At 42.7% G+C, this 26,398-nt stretch overlaps 1 protein-coding gene and 1 long non-coding RNA gene across 3 annotated transcripts in view; one reads left to right on the plus strand and one right to left on the minus strand.

Annotated features, from left to right (window-relative positions):
- Positions 1 to 16,009, minus strand: part of PAWR (pro-apoptotic WT1 regulator) — a gene marked incomplete at its 5' end in the record, with an annotated part of 56,077 nt that extends 40,068 nt beyond the window's left edge. Inside the window, one exon of the mRNA XM_083400998.1 lies at positions 15,497 to 16,009. Within this exon, the coding sequence (XP_083257124.1) occupies positions 15,497 to 16,009 (513 nt within the window). The remainder of the gene's footprint in view (positions 1 to 15,496) is intronic.
- On the plus strand, positions 2,360 to 14,415 carry LOC310658707. Of its 2 annotated transcripts, XR_014502435.1 has the most exons (5): positions 2,360 to 4,187; positions 7,100 to 7,229; positions 11,542 to 11,607; positions 12,783 to 12,966; positions 13,667 to 14,415. It is a non-coding gene; the product is annotated as an uncharacterized lncRNA (long non-coding RNA). The 2 variants fall into 2 exon arrangements; XR_014502436.1 differs by lacking the exon at positions 13,667 to 14,415 and having other exon boundaries at positions 12,783 to 13,014.
- Positions 16,010 to 26,398: the final 10,389 nt, after the last annotated feature.

Genomic DNA, 26,398 nt, shown 5'->3' on the forward strand with positions numbered 1-26,398 from the left:
CAGTGACGCAAGCGGCTTTCCCACTCCACGCCCCCAGTGTTCACGGGGAGAGCTTGCAACCCCACCCCCCTGGGAAGAGGAGCAGCCTAAGTAAAATTGCGTAGAAATTCAAGTATCAACACCTTTGTGCTTTCTGTATTGGTTTGTCATTAATATTCAGATTCACTGATGGCAATTGTTAACCCTAAACCACTTAAATCACCTATGCCATCTGCACTGGTGTGAAGACAGCATACAGCTAATATTAAATTAAATTTATAAAATAAAATTTCATGTTGTAAAATAATCTGCATGGTGCTGGTTAAAGAGCTAATAGGATTTCTCACTTTGAAGAGACTTGCCTCTCCAGGCTCATTCATTTGCCCTTCCTCCATGTGACGGTGGTGAGACTGCAGATGTTTTCTTGTGCCTAAGGGTCCCAGGTATGTATTTATTTATTACATTTATATCCCACTTTTCCTCCAAGGAGCTTAAGGTGGCATACATTTCATTCTCCAAAAAACTCAGTGAGGTAGGTTGGGCTGAGAAACAGTCCTAGTCCAACAACATAACCATTACACTATACTGCCTAAGAGACCATGTTGAAAAATTACTGAAGCTTTTCCTGGCCCATTGCAGCTACCTTACCATGATAGGAAAAAGCAACAGTGTGGACCAGGCCTGTGCAGAGCTTGTCTGAGGCCTGGGACAAAAGTCTTGTTAGAATATAGAAGTTATAAATTCAAACAAAAAACCACCTGGTCCCTGGCTGGGGTCTCCAGCTAGGTTAGCCCTCTGAGGCCCAGCACAAGCGTACCCAGCTGTCTCCCTAACCTTGCCTGGTATGGACTCTCTGCAAGTCGGAAGAAACACGATGCTTCCTTTACTGATCATAAAATCCCACTTATTGTGATTGGTCCTTTGGCCTGGTGCAAATGCAACACTTCGTGATCTCCTAAATGTGGAAGGAGGGTGGATCCATGCATTTCCTCCACACACAGATTGGTTTTGTGTAAATATGTTTAGCACCTAGGCAGCAGAAGGAAACTCCAATTTATTCCTGTAGTCATGATAGTGCTATGTTTGAGTTTAAAAAGTGAAACCTTTCATATTCAGTGTTTTGGGATTTATTTATTTTTTAAATGGATTTAGTCTATTGTATTAGGAATGTGGAAGTATTTGCACAGCCTGAAATGGGGTGGGTGGGGAATGTTAATTTTGTGCTTCACAACAAAAGTAATGCATAGAGCTGTTTAAAGCCACCCCCACCCCAAGGTAAGACCATTAATGCAAGATAAACAACATTCAGGTAACATCCCTCCAGCATTTGAAACTTGATAAAGGCATCCTGAACAGAATGCAGTTTGCCTGAAAAATATGACAGTATGATTTGACAAGGAAAGCTAAATTTAAACAAAACTAAATTCCACATGCAGCTTAACTGAGCATATTTGGGTCAAGTGTTTCTACAATTAACACAAGTCCTAGCTTGGGGTCAGTTTCTGTGACTGCTCATACTGTGGCCACTGAAGCCGCTACTACTATCTAGCCACTGGTGGGGTGCACAGAGGGGGCCATGTGCAGGCAGATAACACACAGTGTGAGTAGCAGATGCTGAGTTTCTGGCACACAGGAGGTTGGTCCTCAGCCTAGACATTTCAGCCTAGAAGCAGATAACTAAAGTTTAAAAAGAAGCACAGTGACAAAACTCAATCTGATTCCAATAAACTAAAAATATTCAAACAATTGCAACACAATTCCATGTAAAAAGGAACACTTGCCTGAGAACCATTTTGGTACGGCAGGTTATTTGAGCCAGAAGCTGAAACGAAAGCCAAATCTTTATCAGGTAAGAGAACCCTCTCTGCTCAAAACCTCTAACCTATATTTGCATTAGTGCAATGCCACGTCTCAGACAATGTTGCAACCACAGTAAAACTGATGAGAGGAAACTGATGCTTTCCAAGTTGTGCTTATTTTTTTAAAGGTCAGTAAGCATTTTTCCACATCAACAGCCACAAAGAAGGGAGAAAGGGGCTGTTATCAGCAGCTTACAAGATTGTATGAATAATTTTAATGATTAAGGTAAAGGTAAAGGGACCCCTGACTGTTAGGTCCAGTTGCGGATGACTCTGGGGTTGCGGCGCTCATCTTGCTCTATTGGCTGAGGGAGCCAGCGTACAGCTTCTGGGTCATGTGGCCAGCATGACTAAGCCGCTTCTGGCTAACCAGAGCAGCGCACGGAAACGCCGTTTACCTTCCCGCTGGAGCGGTACCTATTTATCTACTTGCACTTTGACGTGCTTTCGAACTGCTAGGTTGGCAGGAAATTTTAATGATTACTCTGTTATTTAACAATAACTTTTGTGTGATACCTACTCAGCCTCTTTCTCCAGGATTCTTGGCAGGCAGATGGGGCTCCCTCGAGGAGGTGTAAGCAGCTAAGGGAGATTCAAGAAGTTCCCAGTTATACTTATGCCATTCCATTTTGATAAGGTGGAATGCCCATCATCACAATGAACTTGGATTCTATTTTATACTGGACATCAGCAGAACATCTCATAGGTATTTCAGAATGGCCTTTTCTTTTTTAAAAAAGGGTTTAGGTTGTTAACTTTAACCCCAAGATGTTAACTTATTTCATTGTCCTAACCTAGATGTCAGTAACAGCCCATCCACCATGAGGAAAGAATAAAGAATAAATTACCCAAGAGGCTTGTAAGGAAACGTTCTGCAGCAACACAACAGGACTCCGTCATCCTCCCACAGCTGCAATAAAGCATGTCTCTCCCATATCGGTATCCTCAGCCACAGCTGGCGCTGTAACTTCAGCTGCTTGACTTCAACCCCAAAGGTGCACTCCTTGTCTCCCGAGACAGAGAGATGCCAACAACAACAAAAACAATCAGGGCACCGACTCCTGATCACTTCTTCCCTAGAATGAAAGCTTTAAAGACAGTATGCTAATGCTTCTCCTCCTGTCATATCAATGAACTTCTTTCAGTCCCCCAATGGGCAGAGAACTCCCATCTACACGTTCCCACATTAGTTTACTTCTTGCAGAGGGCCAAATGACAGACACACCCAAACTTTACAATATGTTCATCACCAGCAAAAATTGTCTTAAAACAAGATATCCTCAGACTTCTAAGTATAATTTTTATCTGGTGCAGAACCAGCTTTAAAACTGAGATTTCTTGAAAGATTTTTCATATTGATGGAATAAAAATACATTTTGTAAGAAATGGAATTAACGGTAACATGCTAAGAAACAGTCACACCCTGAATGGTTTAAGCCCAAATATGTAAGGATCATCTCCTTCCTTACAGACCCTCATAGGTGTTAGGATCAGCAGAGGGAACCCCCTTGGTAGTTCCACCACCCTTATAAATATGGGGGCTCCCCTGGGAGAGGGCATTCTATGCAGTAGCCCCAAAGAAGTGCTCTAGCACCTTCATTATGTAGCTTTTGACAGATGCTGAAGATGCACCTCTTTACCCTGGTCTTTGACATTTGAGATGAATCATCTTGAATGTAATCTTTTTCCAATTTTTGCAATGATGTATTTTTAAACTGTTATAGCCCACCCTGGGACCTCATGGTGAAGGGTGGGTAAAAAATTAGATGCTGCTGCTGCTGCTATCATTCATGCAGTGCAATTCACTTAAATATTGTGGCCTGGGTCAGGGAGTGTGGCCTGGAACAGGTTCTGAGGGGCAAATAAAAAGACCCAGAGGGTCATATTTGGTTCTCTGTTCCCCTCCCTGCTTCGGTAGCTAGAAATCCCATATGGTGCATAGTGTCCCCAGACTTGCCTCTTCCAACCTGAAATAAGTGAAGCATATGATGCCTGCTCTACTTTTCACTTAAATATTTTCTGTTTAATACAATGCTGTTTATTCAATTAAGTCTTCAATGCAGGAAAGAGGAGACAGTCCTCCACAAAGTTGAACAGAAAGGCCCCAAAAATGTCATTACACTCCGCCTGTGTAAAAAGCCATCATACAAAGTAACTTGGCCTTAACATTCTTTACAAGTGACTGCAGGGAGAACATGCTTTTGTTTAAATAAACAGCCCCTACTGTAATAATAACTTCTAAGTACCCTTTAAAGCACTTTTTTTTTGTTTCATCCTTGAAAGAAAAACATATCTAAAGGGAAGTGCCACTTCACTGCTACACTCTGACTTTCAAGTTTACTTTAAAATGTAAGTTTTAGTACACTGCTATTTAAATAAGCAGCATTTAGATGAAAAGCAACAGTCAACTTTGGTGATAAGCTCTTTGGCTTGAGTAGAACTACTCAATTTCCCTTCCAACCCCTCTTATGTTTCCTTCTTTTCCCTTTTTAAGGCCTTTTGCTTTAGAAGGAACATCCATTGCTTCATTATGAGGAGCGGTAAAGGAGCCCATAACATTATTTTTATATCTTTTATTTATTTTATTTATTTTGTGTTGTCTTATCTGAGATAGGAAGGTAACCAAATAAAGCAAGTAGACATCTCTGCAACACAAGGACAACAGGGTATTTTATAGTATTTTACAATATGATCCTATGACGGAGCCAGAGTTATTGGTCAGCATGTTGGACTCGGAATGTTGGTCTTCTCGAAGACCAGAATTTCAATCCCTATTCTGCTATGAAGCACATTAGGTAATCTTGAACCAGAATGACTTTCAGCCTAATCTACCTTGCAGAGTTCTTGTAAGGATAATACAGGAAGTGGGAGAGCAATTTGTGTTAGAAACTGAGATATGAAAGCTAGGAGCTAAATAGCACCTTAAACCTAGGTTATGGATGCAACAACAGAATGTCTAGGTACACTTTTTAAATAACAAGAATACAGTGGAAACTCGGGTTGCGAAAGTGATCTGTGTGGGAGGCACATTCAAACCCGCAGAGTTCGCAACCCGCAGCACTGCGTCTGCACACAAGTGAGTCGCGATTCGGTGCTTCTGTGCATAGTGCGATTTAGTGTTTCTGCACATGCGTGAGCGCTGAAACCCAGAAGTAACCCGTTCCAGTACTTCTGGGTTCAGTGCAGTGCGCAACCCGAAAACATGTAACCGGAAGTGTCTGTAACCCGAGGTACCACTGTACAAAGCTAAAAATGAATGAACTGCAGCTAAAGTCTTCTGATCATTTTTAACGTGGTCTACTCCTTTCCCTATGTGACACGGGTGGCGCTGTGATCTAAATCACAGAGCCTGGGGCCTGCCAATCAGAAGGTCGGTGGTTCGAATCCCCGCAACGGGGTGAGCTCTCATTGTTCGGTCCCAGCTCCTGCCCACCTAGCAGTTCGAAAGCACGTCAAAGTGCAAGTAAATAAATAGGTACCATTCCAGTGGGAAGGTAAACGGAGTTTCCGTGCGTTGCTCTGGTTCGCCAGAAGCAGCTTAGTCACACTGGCCACATGACCTGGAAGCTGTCTGCGGACAAACACCAGCTCCCTCGGCCTATAGAGCGAGATGAACGCGCAACCCCAGAGTTGTCCGCAAATGGACCTAACGGTCAGGGGTATCTTTACCTTTAGCTACTCCTTTCCCTGCCCCTAATATTCTTAAGTAGGACGCGGGTGGCGCTGTGGGTAAAACCTCAGCGCCTAGGACTTGCCGATCGCATGGTCGGCGGTTCGAATCCCCGCGGCGGGGTGAGCTCCTGTCGTTCAGTCCCACCTCCTGCCCACCTAGCAGTTCGAAAGCACCCTTAAGTGCAAGTAGATAAATAGGTACCGCTTTATAGCGGGAAGGTAAACGGCGTTTCCGTGTGCTGCGCTGGTGCTGGCTCACCAGAGCAGCTTCGTCACGCTGGCCACGTGACCCGGAAGTGTCTCCGGACAGCGCTGGCCCCCGCCCTCTTAAGCGAGATGGGCACGCAACCCCAGAGTTGGACACGACTGGCCCGTACAGGCAGGGGTACCTTTACCTTTTAATATTCTTAAGAGGGTCTCTTCTACAGTCTTCAGAGAGTAGCTGGAAGTGGGGAGGCAGAAAAAGGTCCTCCTTTTCTTCCACTCTGCAGTTTTAATCTGAAATTTTATGCGCAGTTAAAAAATACCCCAGAGCTCAGAAACAGCTTGTGCTAATTAAATTCCCTGTTGCAAAATGTGCCTAGAACAATGGGAGTTTCAAACACTGAGAGCCATGTACATTACCTTGAACTTCTTGGAAGAAAGGTTGAAAATTACAGTAATAAATACATGTTTACTCAAAAACAAGTCCTGCCAATTCTAATGGGATTTATTCCTTAATAAGTGTACATAGGATTGCAAGATATACTCTATACTTGGTAGATGGAATTTCTCATGTGGTAATACTTGGCTGCAATTATTTTCACTTCACTGTTTCGCTACACCCAAGTAGATTCCAAAGTTGTTCTACTTTCCTATCAACTTTTAATAAATTGTTTTTTCACCCCACTTTCCCATCCATGTGGGTCTTAAAAGGTGCTGACAATAACTTGGTCATTAAAAGGTTGGTGCTACTTAAATTACAGGCAGATGATGACACAAAAAATAAAAGGCAGGTGTGTTCCCAATATCCATATTAGGTCAATAACTTTATTAGGATCACTAGAATATCACAGAGCAACACGCGTGCTACAGCTAGTTAAATTTTCATTCACTCAAAAGATGAAGGAGGCCCTAGATTTAGAATTCAGAAGGAGGCATATCAGTCACAGCTAACCATGATTTTCTGGCATCTCAGTCCTACAAACCCATTGAAAGGCCAAGTTTTAATAAAAATCATTTACAAAGCAAGTTGGCTTAGGACTAAGGACCATACCCAGGGTTATTTGCAATTAAACTGATTTCCATTTAGAAAGCTTAATAGGCTATTTGTGGCCAGATCCACCATTAGTATGTTGCTGTAAGATACTGATCTGATTTGCAGCACAATTTCCAACATCAAACTAACCTAATAATAATAATGTTAAGCTAGTTATTTGTGCCAGGAGTAGTCTTTGTTATGCAAAGAACTCTCTATTATTTGTCTTCTCATCAAGATCTAGTAAATTAACGTTACAGCTCAAGTGTCAGTGGATTTTCAATATTCTTTAAGTATGGTCATCTCTGGTTAAATACTTAGCTCATTTTATTTACTTTTTTCTTACCCTGAGGCTGAGTCATAGAGAAAGGGGTGCTATGAATGCTAAATAGCTATTTGCACTTGCTACAGAAGCTGGACTGCATGGAAAACAGCTTTTGAATGGAGTTTGAATACTTGCCTTTTGCAAAAGGCAAGATGGTGTGCTATAAAAAGTTCCACGGATTAGCCATTTTAATGCAATTTTAAGTATACGTGTTCATAGGGTTAAAGTGTAAAGTTCCAAGTCTTGGAGACCAACCATTGCTGCTTTACCAAAATAGTTGCCAGAAAAAAAGAAAAAAGGAAGGATTTCGCTTTAAGCCGTTCTATAATCTCTTTGAAAGAAACTAATAATTTAGGATTATTGTTGCAGTCACACCTGAGGGAGTGGTATAAGCAGCTCAAAAGCTAAATTGGCCTATTTGCAAGCAGCCATTAACCTAGTTATTTTAAAATGGGACAGTTTTGTAGTTCATCCAGTTTCAGCATAAGATCCCACAATCATGCAAAAGTATTAGGGGAATTCCTCCAGGAATTATTGCCACAAGTTTATAAGCTATACAAGAGTTACACTACAATCCCTTATCCAGCTTCCTAAAAGTAAGTGCCAATGAACACAATAAGGACTTACTTCTGAAAAAATATGCATGGGATTGCACTATTAGTCAAGCAACAGCACTAATGAAGAAGAAAGGAGGGTGGAACTCGAACAATGTAGAAAACAAATAATGCACAAAAGGGTGTCAAAATTGGGTGCAATATCAATGTTATATAACATATGAATAAACCGGCTTCCACTGTATAGAAATTTTACATTCCCTTAATATATAAAGTGGTTGGTAGTTTAGTGGTGATCCCCTTTTCTTCTCATTCTTTATTTCATGGGAGTTAAGGCACCTAGGTATGGCTGAATTTATTTAGTTGTGCAGTTTGAAGTTGGTCTCTCAAGTTTAAATAGGTTTCTAATTAATAATTTGACTTGTATGTGAGTTTTTATAACATGTTAGGACCCACTTTTAACTCAAATTTGCTTCTGGGGACCATTTCTTAATCCTTTACCATATATTTGCCTGGTGGTAGTACTCCTGTTGTGACCCACCTTGGATCAATTACAATGGAAATCATATAGTACTTTGTACAAATACACTGGACAACCTGGGTCGGTCAACAGGCATGATATCTAAATGGAACTTCCATGTACCACATAAATGTACCTCTGTGTGCTGGGGACAAAAGATAGGAAAGCTATTGCCTTTTTACCTCACTTGTTGGAAATAGCTGATTAAGTTCATCAGTTACAAGGAAGATGGCAGGTTGAACCAGGAGTTATAGGTGCAAAGAAGCAATCATGGTTGTTCCCACATTTTTGAAAGTGTTAATCTAGTAATTGGTTTTGCCTCCAACACTAATTGAAACACATAGATTAAGAGGCAATGCACTATCTGGATAATTTGTTTATTATTTGCTGAATCACTTTATATTAGAAATATCACAGCAATGTACGAAAAAGAAAAATAAGCTCCTTAAAAATAACTAGCAATAAAAACAAAGAACTTTTGAAATGGAAATTTTTCTACTCAACATCACTGGGATACAGGAATTGTTCATGTGGCTTCCAACACACTTACTTCAGCATTTAGTTCAGTTTTAGAATGTATTTGAGCTAATTTAACATATAATAATTAAGAAACCACAATTATAGACACACCTATTGATAACAATAAGTTAAGCAACCAAGGAACCCTTGTACTTCCTTATTCCATTCCTCTACTTGTTGAGTCATCGTGTTGGCCCATGCTTAAAATTAGGATACACCACTTCCAAAATGCTATAATCTGACTTGCAATCTAATACAACGTATACAACATTATGTGTTTAGAAATGGCATCCCAAAGGCAATTACAATTTCTAATCTTTTAATGGCAGATTAACAGATTAGTCTGGGGTTGCAATACTATAAAATTTTACCTTGCAAAAAACTAAGCTGAACCATGTTTGACAGTGAAACATACTACCTCACAAGAATGTAGGGCCTAATTTGTTAGAGGTTTTAAAGCAAAGGTAGATCCCATCCTATTAGGGGTAATGTAGTATATTTCCCACATTGGCAGGTGGTTTTATGGTTCCCTTTCAGCTTTGTAGTTGCAGCCAACAACTCAGAGCAGAAACACTAAAAATCAATTGACTAATTTAAGACTAGTGAGTTCAGTGGCTCTGCTCCAAGTATGACTTAAATAAGATACCTCTATCATACCACTTCTGATTAAACGCTGAAATAAATCTGAATCTAAGTAAACAGGTGTAGGATGGTACGGTAAGCCTAGGCTTTGATATGAATTTTTGAAAAGCTGGACTGAATACTACTCATTGCAAGCTTAGTTCAGTTCTGCAGTGAATACAGGAAATTTTGAATTCATAAGAATACTTAATATTGCTCATGAAAATATGTATGGCCACAAACCAGAATTCATTACCATGATAGATACAAGCAGGCGAATATTGTGGGGAAAGGGTTATATGGATTGGGGTTACAAACTTAATTTAGAATTATGAGCAACACAAGATACATGTGCTTGTATACCACAGATCTTAAAATCTACCACAAAGTATACTTGGTATCTGACAACAAATTTTGGATACAAGTTCCAACGCAATCTACCAAGTCATACTTGTTCTAACTTTGTTGTGAATACTCAAGCAGTAATCTTATAATGTTTCATCGCAAGATTCATTTTCAAATAAACAGTGGCAAGCTTGGGAGGGTTGGGCATGAATCCTCGCTCAGTTGTTAAATTCAATGGCGAACTAGCTTCAGGTTAAGTCACTAGCTACATTTGTAGATCATGCTAAACCATGGTTTAACATGATACACATAAACCGCAATCCAAGGATTGGATAAAACAACAAGCTGACTTGAAAAGGAACTGAAAGTAAATGCTACCGAAATGAGTTCAGGCTGAGACTTGCTCAGGCTAATTTCAATCCATGTATATCATGTGAAACCATACCACAGTTTGCCATGATGTAGCAACTGTCTTGCCATTTACCTTTATTACTGAGAACATATAATGCTGATCTCAGTTCTTCAGGGAAAGTGTGGAATACAATTTCAACTATGTAGATAGATCACTTGCGGGGAACCTTTTGCCCTCCAGATGTTGCTGAATTACAACTCCCAGAAGCCCCAGTAAGCATGGTCAAAGGTTTGAAATGATGGCTGCTGTAGTTCAGCAGTATCTGGAGGGCCAGTTTCTGCATACCTGATGTATACAGATGAACTCAGTTGATACAGGTTTGTAATTTATACTAATTCCAAATTGAAACAGAGCACATGTATTGGGCCCTAATATGAAATATAGCATATTATATAGTATCTTAAGAGGATGACATCAACAGACAAAATAACAACTTGCTACTGTTATTTCATCTACACATTAAATAGTTCAGCCTGCTCATCAGCCCTTATCTAGTAAGAACGTTGAGCCAACATCATTCACTTTGTCCATCATTCAGAACACAAATCCTCAAATCCCTGCCTAGTCTTCTAACAAACTTCTACATCCATGACAAATTCCAGATCTTTAAGTTCAAGTACCTCCTCAGTCTACCCGCCCCAACATATTTTATGTATAACTTTTTATTTTGACCTCATCATAGCCTGCTCTCTTTAAACGTCTATTTCACACTTTTGCTCCCCAATGCGCAACTCCTGGAATAGCGACATAGTGCCACCTCTTTCCTCCCTCCTTTTAAAAACCTTCCTCCAAGTCTACCGTCTGTGTGTGAAACCCTTAACTGCTCCAGCCTTCATGGTCTCCATCACCAAAGGAAAGTGTAATGGGTTTATTTCAGCCTCTTCATGTGCTACTCTTATTTCTCCCTGCTTATAATAATTCCTATTTATATATCAAATTCACCATAACAGCCCTAGGGCTGAATTTGGCCCTCAGGAGTCCAGACATCTCTATATGGCCCACAATATTTTAACTACAAAGGCTTCAGAGCAACTTTTAAAACTGCTGGGGGGGGGGGAATCATCATTATTGAAGACAGAATTACATTAATGGTGATATAGTAAACACGCGGGTGGCGCTGTGGGTTAAAGCCTCAGTGCCTAGGGCTTGCCGATCGAAAGGTAGGCGGTTCGAATCCCCGCGGCGGGGTGCGCTCCCGCTGTTCGGTCCCAGCGCCTGCCAACCTAGCAGTTCGAAAGCACCCCTGGGTGCAAGTAGATAAATAGGGACCGCTTATTAGCGGGAAGGTAAACGGCGTTCCGTGTGCTGCGCTGGCTCGCCAGAGCAGCGATGTCACGCTGGCCACGTGACCTGGAAGTGTCTTCGGACAGCGCTGGCCCTTGGCCTCTTTGAGTGAGATGGGCGCACAACCCTAGAGTCTGTCAAGACTGGCCCGTACGGGCAGGGGTACCTTTACCTTTACCTTAGTGAACACAACTGATTTCTTCTTTACAAACAGCACTAAGATATGCTGAAAAAGGAAGAACAGTTCCACTGAAAGGCTGGAAAAACCTGTTCAGTAAAGGTAAGAGAAAGTTTTGCCAGTATCATTGAGTTCAACTGAATGATGTTTTGGAGGTAAGGGGGGCGGGGAGAGAGAGATACAGCACAGCTGTCTTCTAGTTGCCATGCTGGTGCCTTTGTAACAGAGGAAGCATAAATAAAAAGCCCCAGCTGATGTTCCAGAGTGCATATAAAAGAGAAAAAGACTGAGATCAGGGGAGCTTGTAAGTTACTCAGCATATTTTAAAGAGGAAGCACAAATAATTTTCCTCAGCCTCCCTGTGTCCTCTAAATGCCTAAAGATTCAAAGTAGAATCACAAAAATATCAGGCTTTAAAAAGTCAGAACATCTGAATATTCTGATATTGAATCTCTGGGCTGCAGCAGATATCAGAAGAAATTATCCTGACCTAGAAATGGCTACTGAAGATGCCAGATGGTAGTCCTTCATAGGGCAGTACACCTGCATCTAGGTGGCTGTTGCCTCTCACAGATTCTGGATCCTGGTGGCAGATGCAAGAAATGAGGCAATAAATATGTTCGTGCTCCTCTGAGTCTTCAGATGTTCTGACTTTTTAAAGCCTAATATTTTTGTTCCAGTAGCATCTAAAGAGGTCCTTAGGAATGGGGCAGTAATGTACACACCTTTGCCCACCACCATACCCCAATAACGTTTTTCCATGTTGTTGTATTTTAAATGTCTTGCAAGCTGCCTTATACTGTAAGAAAAGCATCTTATGCCAAATATATCAATATATTAATTTTCACTTACAGAGGATTGATTTTCTTTTGCACTATGTTTTTATACTTCACTTAAAAGTGTTTTTAAAGAACATTTCAAGAGAAGATAAACTCTATTGAAACAGTGCATATTCACTGAGGGTTTACACAAGCACTGTTTGCACAGTTACTTTTAAGGAGCAAGTTTCTACACCTGCTGCCTTCCCAGCAAGCTAAGTTTGTTCCCATGAGTTTTTCCTTTGCCTTCAAGTGGCAAGCATACTGCTGCACCAGGCAACTCAAATCTGTTACCTGTAGATTTAATCAAGATTACAGTTAACAAACTGTGTTGATCAGTTTACGAATGCCAGGATGTTTGTGTTAGCACCAATGGTACGTTATTAATAATTGCTACAACTATTTTGCTTTCCAGTGGTCATCACTGTTGTTTCTTTTTCCCATTCCTTTTGCATAAAGAAAGTCCATGACTCACTCCAGTTTAAAGAATCAGGTCAGTTAATGTGGAGAAGTGTTGTCTGTAAGAGAAGACTATACCAGACTAGCAGCTTCTTGTGCTCCTCACTTGAGCAGGATCCTGACATTACAGAATGGTAGCTGCAAAATAACGATCAAGAAAAAGAGTGATTTCTGGTGATGAAAGGTGTGCCTGAAGTTTACAAACCCAAGAAAAATAAAATGGTTAAGGTAGTTACATTTATTGTTTCCTTTGGGAATCTTGAGAAGAAACTTGTGAAGACATGTACTAGATTTTCCCCTAAATCTTCTTCCTCTTAGCTTGAAAACACTGAAGATATTATTATCATGCTTTTGCATTCCTTTAAGAGCATTTTTAAATTAATGCCAGATTTTTATACTAGTAGAAACCCACAGAAGACAGCTACATTGGCTAACGAAAATATATTTTTCTCCTTTCTTCAAACCACTGCATTTTTTCCAGTGAAATAAATTGCTTTGGATTCAGAACTACATTACTTTTTCACCTGAACAGATACCTCAATTTCCTTTCTTTGCTGTTTTGGCTCTGATAAGACTTTTTAAAAAATTGTTATAGGAAGTGTCTCTAACACACAAGGGGGAACTGGAAAAGGGCGGAAAAATTTGGTGTGCCTGAATCTTTATGTCCTGCTTTGAAAGTGTTGCTTGATAACTGTTTCAATATCAAAGGATTTTTTTAAAAAATCCATACTACACGTCTAAATTAGCTTCCCAATGGCAAAATGTCTATGTTATCAACTCTTCTTTTGTGTGTGTTAATGTACTGTTACTGTTAATGTAACTATCACCATCTGTGCATTTCCTTTCCTTCTACAGTATGTTTGCTATCTCTTTCCCCCCAAAAGAAAATGGGATTATATTCCTGCAATTCAGAAGCACTTCATGGACAAGGAGAAGTATATTCCGTAACGAGAGTGTTAGTCTTTAAGGTCCCACAAGAACCCTGCCTGTTTTTATTTGAGTGTAAATAAATTGTAGAGTTATACTATTTTCACCAATGCTCTCTTAGACCTCTCTTGTTGCAGGCAAACCATACAGAAAAAGGAAACCCATATGTGTTACAGACCACAATTACATTCATGCTTTGTAACTGTGAAGGAAAGGCCTACAGCATCTGCTTTGCATACAGAAGGTCCCAGGTTCAATCCTCAGCATCTCCGGGCAGGTCTGGGAAAGATTCCCTGATGGAACCCCTGGATAAATGGCTACCTGTCAGTTTAGCTAAAACTGAATCAGAATGGACTGTTGTTCAGACTTGGTACCAAGGCAGCTTCCTATGTTCCTAAGCTTACCCAAAGCCCCTTCATTTCTCTGGAACTTACCCCTGCATGTCAGGATAGAAAAATCAGTTTCTGTCAGGAGCTACAGTCGCTTTACTTACCAATACCTAAATATGCAGCAGAGTGGGTACTACATCTTACTATTTAAAACCCTTACAAGCATATTATTCCAGTACATTAGTGGTGGGGAACTTGTGGCTTTCAATATACTGTTAAGACTCCAACTCCCATCAGCCCCAGTCAGCATGACCAATGATCTGAGGTTTAGTCCCACAGCATCTGAAGGGTGACAACCCCCAACCATATGTGTGTGTGTGTGTACAAACATGTGCATATGTACATATATGTCTGTGTGTATATATACACACACACATGTATATACAGTATGTATATCTGAATATCGTCTTCCAAGGCAACTACTCTATTCCAAACTTAAAAATAGAAAGTGTAATGCTGGTCATCAACAAAAGAGGTTTAAAGACTGTCTCAAGGCAAATTTTTAAAAATGTAGTATAAACACCAACAACTGGGAAACACTGGCCTGCGAGCGTTCCAATTGGAGAACAGCCTTTACCGAAGGCGTTATGGGCTTTGAAGACACTTGAATGCAGAACGCAAGCGAGAAACGTGCTAAGAGGAAGGCACGCTTGGCAAATCCACACTGTGATCAACTCCTGCCCGGAAACCTATGTCCCAACTGTGGAAAGAGGTGTGGATCCAGAACTGGCCTCCACAGTCACTTACGGACTCACTGTTAAAACCATGTTTATGGAAGACAATCTTACTCGGCTATGAGTGATCACCAAAAAAGAATACATGTATATACACAAACATATACATATGTATTTTTTTTACCCTTTTATATATAGACATACACACACACACACACAAATGTCATAAGAACTCTTTCATGGTCATGACCTCCGTTCACATCAAAATGAGGCTTTAGCCATTCTCTCTCCCTCCCAAGGGTAAAACCACACAGAAACCACCTGAAGGGCTTCTGCTGCTCCTACACATTTAAATCCACCCAGATCCAATTTGCATAGCTTAGGCTGCCATCTCTGAAGCAGCACAACAGACCTCTCTTGTCTGACTCTTCTGGAACAGGTCACTTTGCGGGTTTTGCAACCTGAAGTAGTCCCATCCCCTCCCGGGAGCAGCAGCAGCCTGTAGGTAAACAGCCACCTCCTCCCTTTCGACTTGTCGAACCAACCCTGGCGAGCTCCTCGGAGGGAGCGGGGAGGAGGAGCCACCGTCGCCCAGGAAGCCGCCCGGCTCTTCATCAGGTGCAGCAGCAGCAGCACCGGGAGCCGTTGGGCTGTCCGTTGGGCTGCGTTTCAAAAGAGCCAGTCACGCCCCCCCCCCGCAGTTCGGCGCGCGGCGCCCTCTCACCTCAGCGGTGGGGATGTTCACCACACCTGTCGAGCGCCTCTTCTCCCTCAGCTTCCTCTTCTCGATCTGCCCTTTCCCTTTCCGGGCGCTGGGGCCGGACGAGCCCTTGCCCTTGGCCGCCACTTTCTCCTCCTCAGGGGAGCCCGGCGCCACGACGCCTTTGGGCCCCGGCGGCGGCTCCGCCACTCCTGCTCGGGCTCCGGCCGCCGGGGTGCTGGGCGGGGGCTCCTTGGGCGCGCTCCTGCCCACAGGGACGCAGTTCGTGCCGGCGCCGCTGCCGTTGTTGTTGACCTCGGCGGTGGCGGCGTTAGCAGCAGCAGCAGTAGTAGTTGTAGTAGTAGTAGTAGTGTTGACGGCGGCGGCGGCGGCCCCGGGGGCTTTGCAGTCCCCTGAGGCTGCGGCCGTTGTAGACGGCGCCTGCTTCGCCCGCATCTTCTCCCGCTTGGCTTTCCACTCCTCCAGGAAGTCTGTGGTGGTGCTGACGCCGCTGGCCCGGTAGCCCCCGGTGGCCATGTTCCCGGCGCGGGGTGGGGGGGGGGTGAAAGAAAGTTGCGGGAAACTTCGCGCCCCCTTTAACTTCGCTCCCGAGCGCGGACAAGCTTCCAGAAGCCGGTGGGACTGACGAGAGGAGGCGCCGGCGGGGGGTGAGCAGGACACACCGCGCGCGCCCAAACACACACACTCGCAGCCTGCGGGAGACAAAAGCGGGAGCGAGTGAGGCGGCATCCTCGGCTGCACTCTGTAGGACCCCCCCCCTCCTTTTTAGTGAGTGCCCCTCCCGTCAAACACCCAGCCGCCACCCCCACCCCGCCGGGAGTTTACTTTCTGCTATTCTCCCCCTCCCCCCCCCCCCCCCGTTTATCCGCCACTCGGGAATCTTATCAGCTTCTAACGTTCCATCCAGCTTCCTGGACAGATGCATCCAGGGATTCCTACGGTTAACACCCCCCCCCCTGCCTGCCCCATAAGTTTGCCGATATTTTCAGATATCGCTCTCTACCCTATTTGCTGGGTGCAGAGTTGCCGGAGGTAGCAGATCTACTGCTTTCCCATCCCACCCGATTGCAAAAGTACAAAAAACCCAGGCAAAATATATATCTAGTTTCCTTCCCCCACCTCCCCAGCGCGCGCAAGTCTCTTGCCTTTTTATGAGCAGCAAGTTCTCCTTATCTCTTTTCTCCCCCGACCCCACCACTCAGTCTGCACGGCTTGTCCGCCTGCTTTGGCTTCAACGCCGAGTAGAGTTTCTATACTGACCCGCGAGGAGCTCAATCAGGTGGTTGATGCTTCTTTCCAGGAAGGAGGCGGAGGCGGCGGCGGAGCCGGAGATCGCCGCTTCTCCCAGGTGAGTGGTGCGGTTGGTGCACTGAACTCTCGAGCGAGTCCCGGAAGGCTCGGCGGCGGCGCTGCCGAAGCTCCCCGACTTTCTCCCACAGGGCGGAGGGTGGCCGGCCGAAAGCAGCCGAAGCGCGAGCGGAAACTGCCGAGGTGGCCCTGACAATGGGTGAAGGGGCGTGGAGGATCCTCCCTCGCCCTTGGTTCCTGTGTGAAGGAGCTCATCCGAGTTCCCCGCTGTAACCTGATCGCGCCACCAGCTCCTGCTCCTGCTAGCCGCGCCGGCGTTGCCTCCCTCGCCCAGGTGACAGGAAGCTCGCCAATACCTGATCCCCTGTAGGAGAACCTACCGGTAATTCCTTTCGCCCGAAGTAAGCACAGACAAAAAGGCCATTCCAGTGGGAATATACATCAGGCTTGCAAAAACATGGCTCTCGCCAGCAGAGCGGTTGATACACCACTGTGGCTGCCAGGTTGAAATAATAATATGTTATGCAGGTGCACTGTGTCTTCTAAGGAACTGGCAGGGTCTGCCTCATCCTACTGCTCCAATTCTAACTTTTATTAAGCTAATCAGCAGCAGTGTGACAGATGACACACTCAAAAAGCCTGGCCTTTTAATACCTATGAAACAAATAATGCATTAAAATTGGCAGAAGTTTGCCGGGACTACGGCTGTATTAAACAAACAAGTTAAATGCTACCTGACTTCCAATCAGTCACAGTTGGGATAGCTCAGTGGAGCGTGAGACTCTTAATCTCAGGGTCATGGGTTTAAGCCCCACATTGGGCAAAATATTACTGCATTGCAGGGATTTGAACTAGGTGACCCTCACGGTCCCTTCCAACTCTGTGGTTCCTGACTCCCAGTCAGTATTAGACACAAGTACTTATATTAGGGGTGGGATGTCAGAGTTTTGCATATCCTTTATGTGCACTAATAGCAATGATTTCACTGTGGCGCCTTATGTAGCCAAAATGCTGCCAGCCATGTACAAAAGGGAGGTAACAGCAGGCTTAGGAGAATTTCTGTACTTTTGCAGAAGCAACAAAAAGTTTCAGGAACGATGACTTTGGGTGTGGCATGGGGAAAGAACCCAGTGAATAATGAACAGCCACAAAACACTGGCTGACTTTTGGAAGGAAGGGTATATCCTGGATGAGAGCATGACTTAACAGGCAGACTCGACACAGCATGCCCCACTTGTACATCTTAATTGATAATAGAGATAGATTGAGCAGAGCCAGGTGGTAGAATTTTGTGGTTTGGCAATTACTGTTCTGAACTAGGACTGGGAAATCCAGGTTTAAATCCTTACTGAGCCACGGAGCTTGTTGGGTGATTTGGGGCCAGTTGCATCTCTCAGCCTAACCTACTGTACAGGGGTTGCGAGAATGAAAGGGGCAAGGAGAACCATGTGCCCCATCTTGAGCTCATTGGAGGAAAGATGGGATCATGGGTGTAACCAGGACTTGGGGGGGGGAGAACTGAGGTGATTGGTCAGCTAGTTAAGTATTTGTATTGTTTTTTACTTGATCTGGGGGAGCGGGTGCCCCCCCCCCTTGGCTATGCCCATGGATGGGATATAAAAGTAATGGACTCTGCAGAATTGGCTTCCTCTGCACTGAGAAGCAGCATCTGAATATCAGAAAGTAAAGCTGTAGTAGATTCATCAGTGAGCAAATATTATTTGGTTTGAGCTTGTGAGTTATGAGCATACTTAGTGAACAGTAGCTTTTGCTGAATAAGTTGTGTGCTCTCCTACACTTCCTCCACTATTGCAAACATATGTTTATGTTAAGGAATTGTGTGGAAACTTGAAGAGATTAAAGCAGTTTGTTGGTTAATAGGCAGATGATTAATGAACAATACCATTGTTAATGTAAAATAAGCTGACAGAGCTAAGTGACAATTCTCATTTATGTGCAAGTAGCATAATTAGCATGATGCATTCATTAAAAAATGTAGTCATTGATAGTGGCCTGTTCCAGGTGCAAGAGCTCCGATGCCACAGAGAGATTCAGGTTTCTTATACATTTCAGCTGAAGGAATTTACCTGTGTGCACATTCCTTTGCGTGTGTGCATCAGCGCTCCCTGTTGAAATTAATTCTAGATCAGACAGCTGCCCTATTGTAGCCACTACGTGAAGTAGCAATCCAGGTGATGAAGGAGCCTTGCGTCATTTTAATAGAAGGGACAAATGTACTGTAACATAACCATAGGGTATCATGTTAGGATAATCTAAAGTTATTAATGTGAAAATGTACCATCAGGCTAGCTGAAAAGAAAGAATGTGACTCCCCTCATGGGGTTTTCTCAGGCTCCCTAGAGCTTTTATTTACTTAGGCCCCCTCCATTGGAAATATAAGTAACCATACACTAGTGTCATTATTCAACACAGATTCATGATTAGCGGGTTTTCCTGGCTGTAAAGTGAGCATTATTTTTCAGAAGGTTTATTTTAATGAGTTGTGTTTAAGATAGTAATAGTATTGGAACAATCATATGTGCTTTCAATGCAACCCTTTAATGTGGCACCACCTGTGCACTAGGACACCCTTCCTATTGACACTACACAGACCCTCACTATACCGTATTTTTCGCCCTATAGGATGCACTTTTCCCCCTCCAAAAATGAAGGGGAAATGTGTGTGCGTCCTATGGGGCGAATGCAGGCTTTCACTGAAGCCTGGAGAGCGAGAGGGGTCGGTGCACACCAACCCCTCTCGCTCTCCAGGCTTCAGGAAGCTCTACGCAACCCTCGGGAGACCGGCTCCAAGGGTTGCGCAGAGCTGCCTGCAGTCCCGGGCTCAATGCAGCTCTGCGCGGCCATCGGGAGCTGGGCGTGAAGTCCTGTCCGGCTTCCGGTGGCCACGCAGAGCTGCCTGCAGTCCCGGGCTCAGCGCAGCTCTGCACGGCCATCAGGAGCCGGGCGCGAAGTCCCACCAGGCTCCCAATGGCCGCGCAGAGCTGCCTCCAGTCCCAGGCTCAGCGCAGCTCTGCACGGCCATCGGGAGCCGGGCGCGAAGTCCCGCCAGGCTCCCGATGGCTGCGCAGAGCTGCCTCCAGTCCCGGGCTCAGCACAATTCTCCCCATCGCCAGCCCCACAAGCTCGGGGGACTAGCGGGGAGGCAGAGCGCGCCTTCCCGCTGTTCCCCGACCTGGTTCTTCCAGCCCCACACCTGGGGGAGAAATAAAATTTTTTTTCTTTATTTCCCCCCCCAAAAAAACTAGGTGTGTCCTATGGGCCGGTGCGTCCTATGGGGCGCAAAATACGGTACTTTTTAGAAGTTTGCTGAAAGTGTTTTGTTTCAGCAAGCCTATCTGTAGATACACCTACCCAGACGTTATGTTAGTTTTATCTGTTTTTAAAGTTTTATTAATTTTATCTTTGGTTTTTTTAATGATGGTTTAATGTATATTTGATTTGAAATGGTTGGTGGGTTTTAGTTATGCTTAATTTGTAATTTTATTTGTACACCACTTGAATACTTTTGTTGTGATCAAGTGGCTGATAAATTTTCTAAATAAATAAATAAATAAATAAAATTATGGACTGGCTAGTTACATAGTTCCACTGCTGAGATTAGGGTGGACTGATTTAAATTAGTAAGGGGAGAAATCTGTTGTATAAATCTTACATTTCCTAAGCAAATCATGTATGCTAATTGGTTGCTGTAGCAGGTAATTTGCTTGCCACTGAATAGAGGTTTTATACAACCTAAGTATAATCCAAAAACTTTGAACATATAGTCCACATACTTTTTACACTATAGAACTACATGCTTGGAAGCAAGACAAACAGACAATTGTGAAACAGGGCAATTTTTGTTTGGCTCTTTGTAATAATTAACTGTCCAGAACTTTCTAAAAATAGACACCGGGGCAAAAAATTGTTTGATAACAGGTTGAAAAGTTAGGGCATAACCCAGTCAAAGTGAGTTTAGTAAGACTAAAAGATGTGCTCATATGACTGGACTGTTTTGCTGATTACTAATAAATATTCAGAGTTTACTACAATATCACCTATGATATGTCAATGTGTAAGTTTAAATGCTTTACCTCTGTCAATATTTTCTCATAGATAGAGCCATGCCAGCCTTTAACTCAAGCATTTGAAAGAGGTTCATTTATTCAGTTTAAAGATGGTTAAGTATAGGTTTTTTAATGTAGGTCAGATTTCACTTTAACAGTACAATCCTATGCATGTCTACTCAGAAATAAGTCTCATTGTCTTCAGTGGAACTTACTCCGAGGTAACTTGTTATAGGATTGCAGCCTAAAACATTTTTTAAGGCTATGTAACTGATTTTTTATGACATTTTAAAAATCACATATCTTAATCTAAAATCACATATCTTAATCTAAAATCACATATCTTAATCTAAAATCTAGTGGTTCTTTCCTCTCCCTTGAACTAAAAGAAAGCAATAGTCACAGAAAAATATTTCAAAAAGTAAGATGTGTTTAAGAGGGCAATCCTGTGCACACTCACTTTCTTATCAGTAAACAGGAACAGTGATCTTCTATTGCGTTTGAACTAATAGCTCCATATGTTGTTGTAAGTAGGTATTTCCCAACCCTTGAAAAGTTATTTTTTAAATTCCAAAAATGCTCAGTGACCCCTATAGTCTGTTATTGATTAACTCAAGTTATGCTGTGGTGAGGTTGGTTTAAGTGCCCAGTGCAAAAATGCTGACATGAGATGTTTGCATCTTAATAGCGGTAGCACTTACTGAGAGCTTTCGGGGATAAAGTCCTAAATAAATGCAAGTATCATTTTGCATATTTTCTTCACCCACATCTTGGAACATAATAGCAATGGATTTTTTCCATCAGCCCTTCTTAGTTATTTTTCTCTCTAAACATTTAAGCAGAAGTAGGGGTTTTTTGGGGTTTTGTTTTGTTTAAAAAAATGCTAGGAACACTTGTGTTGCCATTACTTATGGGCACTTCACAGATGACAGGTTAACTATAAAGAGGGATTCTTTGTGCAGGAAGAAGAAAAAAACCATGTCTTCAATCTGCTTTCGTAGTCCTGAAGGCATATGTTCGGAAGTAATGTTTCATAATATAGTTAGGGCATAATAAATATATATGGAATATGGACAGTGCCTCTTTCCAAGCTTGAAGGGTTGCTGCATCTAAGTTGAGATACACCAATTTATATTATTCAATACAGCAGACTGTAGGATTTGTGCAGGTGGCACTGTTCATACAGGGCACACTGCACAAACTCTGCAATGTTCTACCTCATTAGTTCAGATTCTGCTTCCCATACGTGTGGTTCAGTGCTGACCCAGCAGCACGGAAAGCCCCTAATTTATAACTCCTCTTGGGAAAGTAATTTGTCTTTCTACAGTTTAGAAAGAGACAGTGGCTGCAACTATTTGCATGCTTACCTCCAAGGAAGCCACACAGAACAAAGTGGACTTAGTTCTAAATAAGCAATTGTGGGCAAATAGCTTGAAAGGGTCATGCAATCTTGCTGAAATATCACAAACATAGTGTAAGTGCATGTAGCAAAATAGGATGTAGAGTGATCAGGATATTGCTATTCATAACACTATGTCCCTCCCCTTGCCTGCAGAAGCAAATTAAAGTATTCAAAGCAACCATTGTTGTTGTTGTAGTTGTAGTTGTAGTTGTTGTTTTGTTGTTGTATTTCTATTTCTTTATATCTCACCTTCTTCCCTGATAGGGACTCAAGACTGCTTACAAATAAAATGGGAACAATTTAAAACATGGGGGGGGGGGGGACGACCCATAATCAAAAGCCAATTGAATGTAAGAGAATTAAAACAATGTTTCTCTCTCTGTCTATAAACATACAGATCATTACAATAAAAACATCACGACACCAGCCCTTTCCTTAGAAACAGACAGTTCCCAAAAGCTTGTTGGAACAGGCAAATCATCACCTGCTGGCAGAAGGACAGCAAAGTTTGCATTGTGCTGCTAAGATTACCATAATCTCAGTATAGGCCACTTTTGGAAAAGGAAATATAGTATAACTTGCAATTTAGCATACAAAAATCATTACTTGTGAATTTTGCAATGCGGTTCTACAGCCAAATAATGTGTTCAAGAATGCATATACTAGGGTAGAGTAGGGTAGGTATTTGGTGAAAATAGCATACAAATGCATTATGTTAGGTGGAAATGCTATGCAAAAGTACAAGGAGACATTTGCACTAAAATGCTGAAGATACTTCGTGAAGACATTTTTACATAAATTAGCAAACTGATGTGCAAAACTGAACTTAAGGGTGGGGAAAATGTCTAAACCAGAGAAACTGAAATTGACATAGTCACACATCCCTAGGAGAAAGCAAGTGTGCTGATAAGCCCACTGTTTAAAATTGCTCTGTACTATTTAAGCAAGTAAAGATCTTGTTTTGAGACAGAGGTTTGTTGGGACTTGAGTATATACCCTGAGCTGTATGTCTCAACGCCTTGCACATGTGCTGCATCAGGAAGATTGTGGGCAACATATGGCAGGCAGTCTCTCAAACAAAGATGTGCTCTCACAAGCCCACATTCCCAGCATGTTTTCATTCCTGTCTCAGTGACGTCTACGCTGGCTTGGTCATGTCCACAGAATGGAAGGTGGAAGGATCCTCAAGGAGGACATGCTCTGCTGGGAGCTGGTGTCAGGCACCAGGCCCATTGGCAGACCAAATCCGCGTTACAAAGATGTCTGCAAACATGACATGAAGGCTGGCAACATCTCTCCACCATGTGGGGAATCCCTTGCAGACGACGGAAGTGCCTAGAGACAATCATAAAGGCAAATCAATGGCAAAGACCCCCAAAGTGGAGAGCTGCTTATCAGGGTCTGGAAACGTCATGGGAAGGTGCTCACCTGTGATTCTGGTCAGTGAGGTGGTGCCTTCCTTACAGGCCTAGAGCCCTCTTGCTTACTTCCTAGAGGTAAGGAAAAGTGCCACCATGCTTTGGGAAGGTGGCACAAGGACTGTGGGGTGCTTCCAGAGCCCTTGCGTTATCTGCTCAATGCCTGGTAAACGAGGAAAAGCTATTGGGTGGGTTTCTTCCCGCTCTCCGTTTATTTATTCATCCCACCCACCCATGCAAAGGTGAAATCATGTGAGTAAAAGCAGCCTAAGTTGCAGGCTTTACTGTGTTTCCCTTTCTTTCCTATAGAGTTTATATCCACTGGTCCTCTCCATTACACCAGATTTCTGTTACAGTCACTATATCAATTCTGTCCTCCAAGACAAAGCACTCCAGTTTCTCCCCCTTGGCTCGTAGGCTTCTAACATTAGCATATAGACGTTTATGCACTGTGTATCTCTTTGAGTGTCTTTAGCCAGCCATGCTTTGATCTCTCTGAGTTGCTATCCTGTGCTTATGCATTCCCAATGCCTTATTTACCATTAAAAAAGATGATGATTCTGGGGGGCTTTCAACATTCTATCTAGCAATCTAAATTTTGCTTCCAGGACCTCTCGACTACATTTTTGCTTGTCATTGGTGCCAACATTAACTTCTGACCCCTCCCCATTATTATCTACCAGACGATCTAGATCAGGGGTTGTCAACCTGGTCCCTACCGCCCACTAGTGGGCGTTTCAGGGTTCTAGGTGGGCGGTAGGGGGTTCTATGGCATAAACTGAATACTCCTTCCATTCAGCACTGGTGGGCGGTAAGGATATTTTATCATCAAGAAAGATGCATTAGTGGGCGGTAGGTATAAAAAGGTTGACTACGCCTGATGTAGATACTTGCACATACTTCTTTAGGGGGGTTATCCTTGGAATGAGGGAATTGCTACTTATCCATGGGTCCCTTATATAAGGGATCGTTTCTCTCTTTCTCAGAGATACATATCTCTAATCTGGCACAAATAATAATTTTGTTTTGAGTTATGGAAGACAAGCACTTTAATTTCCTTTTATCAGGTTGCTTGTTCGTATTGCTGAATGCCCAATTCTATTCCAACAATTCCATCGGAATTGAACAGCTGTATAATTTAATGTTCTTGTTAAGAGACAGTGCCTTGAAGAGGAATTCATTTTCATCTCTACCAGGCATGCGAGACATTATTTATCTGTGTTGTAACTTGTTTAATTGGCTCAATCTTAAACACAGCATTCCAGCTGTTGCCACCTTATAGCTTCAAAGGGGAACATACCCAAGATATTAATATCCAATCTAGCAGTTACTGTCTTATTGTCTGTTTCAATCTGAATCATGTTTTTACTAGTTACTAGAAACCCAGCCTTCCTTCTCTTCCCACCCCCATCCCTCCCAATTAACCGCTCTGAATGTTTTCATACTTCACTGTTCTGTATTCATCTTGATCTTGGAAGAAGATTGCTGAGACCCTGTTTTGTATTATGCGCCTAACAGTTCATTTGATCTTGGCTATCAGTTAAAGCTTAATCAATTATCATTCAGACATTGTAATGCTCACTAGAATACCACCTAGCATCCCTAAGCAAGAACTGGCTAAAAAAATGAAACCAGTTTTGGTTAAACTTCTAAAAACATAATTTTAGCAACTTGATGGTCTGTGCAAAAAGATTCAGAAATATCCTATTATATTCCATGCATCAGTCTCATAGAAAGATTCTCCAGGCTTGGAAGGTGATTACTTGCTGCACAGTCTTTTCTTTCAGCCTTTTTATTTTTGAAAAGGCCCTCATAGCAATTCTAATCAGACAGGGAACTAGGTTTTGTTGACTCTAGCCCACACAATGAACTAGCATTCATTTGTTGCAAAGTGGGAAGTGCAATACTTGTGTAGCTGGAGCTTATAGATTAAAAATACTGCATGGGAAACAGTAAAGTGATTGCATGGCTGCAGTCCCACCTAGTACACCTCTACCTGTGTTTCCCCTCCTGAAAACTGTGCCTTGGTGTGGCCAGGTAATTCCATTACAGAAGCACGCTATACTGAAGCACACACACACTTCTTTTAGAGCTGAATAGACACTCCAAAATTACAGTGCCATTCTTTAATACAGTCTTGGATTCTGCTTTATGACTTGGCTAATTATTGCTTTGCCAAGGATTTTTTCCCAATTAAGTTTGGGAATGTTTCTTCAAAGGGTGACCTCTGCTTTACATGCAAAAGTCCCAGGTTCAATTCCTGGCATCTTCAAGGTTGGGAAAGACCCATCTGAAGCCTTGGAGAGTCATTATTACTTGGTGTAAACAATACTGACCTCGATGGACCAACTTTGTAGGCAACTTCCTCTTTTCCCACTTTGACACAAGCATCTACATCTTTTAAGCAGTGGCAAAGTCTTCTTCACTCCTACAAATGGGGTGATGCAGGGGTACGCATACCCCTAAACATTTTGTGAATCTAAGTTTTGCCTCATTGAGGGGCAGTATTTCAATATGAGTAGGAAAATGAGAGTACCGTACCCCTAAACATTTTTTTTTAAGAAAAAAAAGCACTGGATGAAATAAAACTAAAGACAGCCCCTTCATTTTTATATAGTTTGGAGCCTTTGAAATTAAAAGGACATTGGTTTTAGTAATGGAGCGTACAATGAAGTAGTGGCTCCATTAGGGAACCTGGAATGTGAGCAAT

The sequence above is a fragment of the Podarcis tiliguerta genome (genome assembly GCF_965153285.1).
Source record: "Podarcis tiliguerta genome assembly, chromosome: 10".
NCBI classification, from domain to species: domain Eukaryota; kingdom Metazoa; phylum Chordata; class Lepidosauria; order Squamata; family Lacertidae; genus Podarcis; species Podarcis tiliguerta.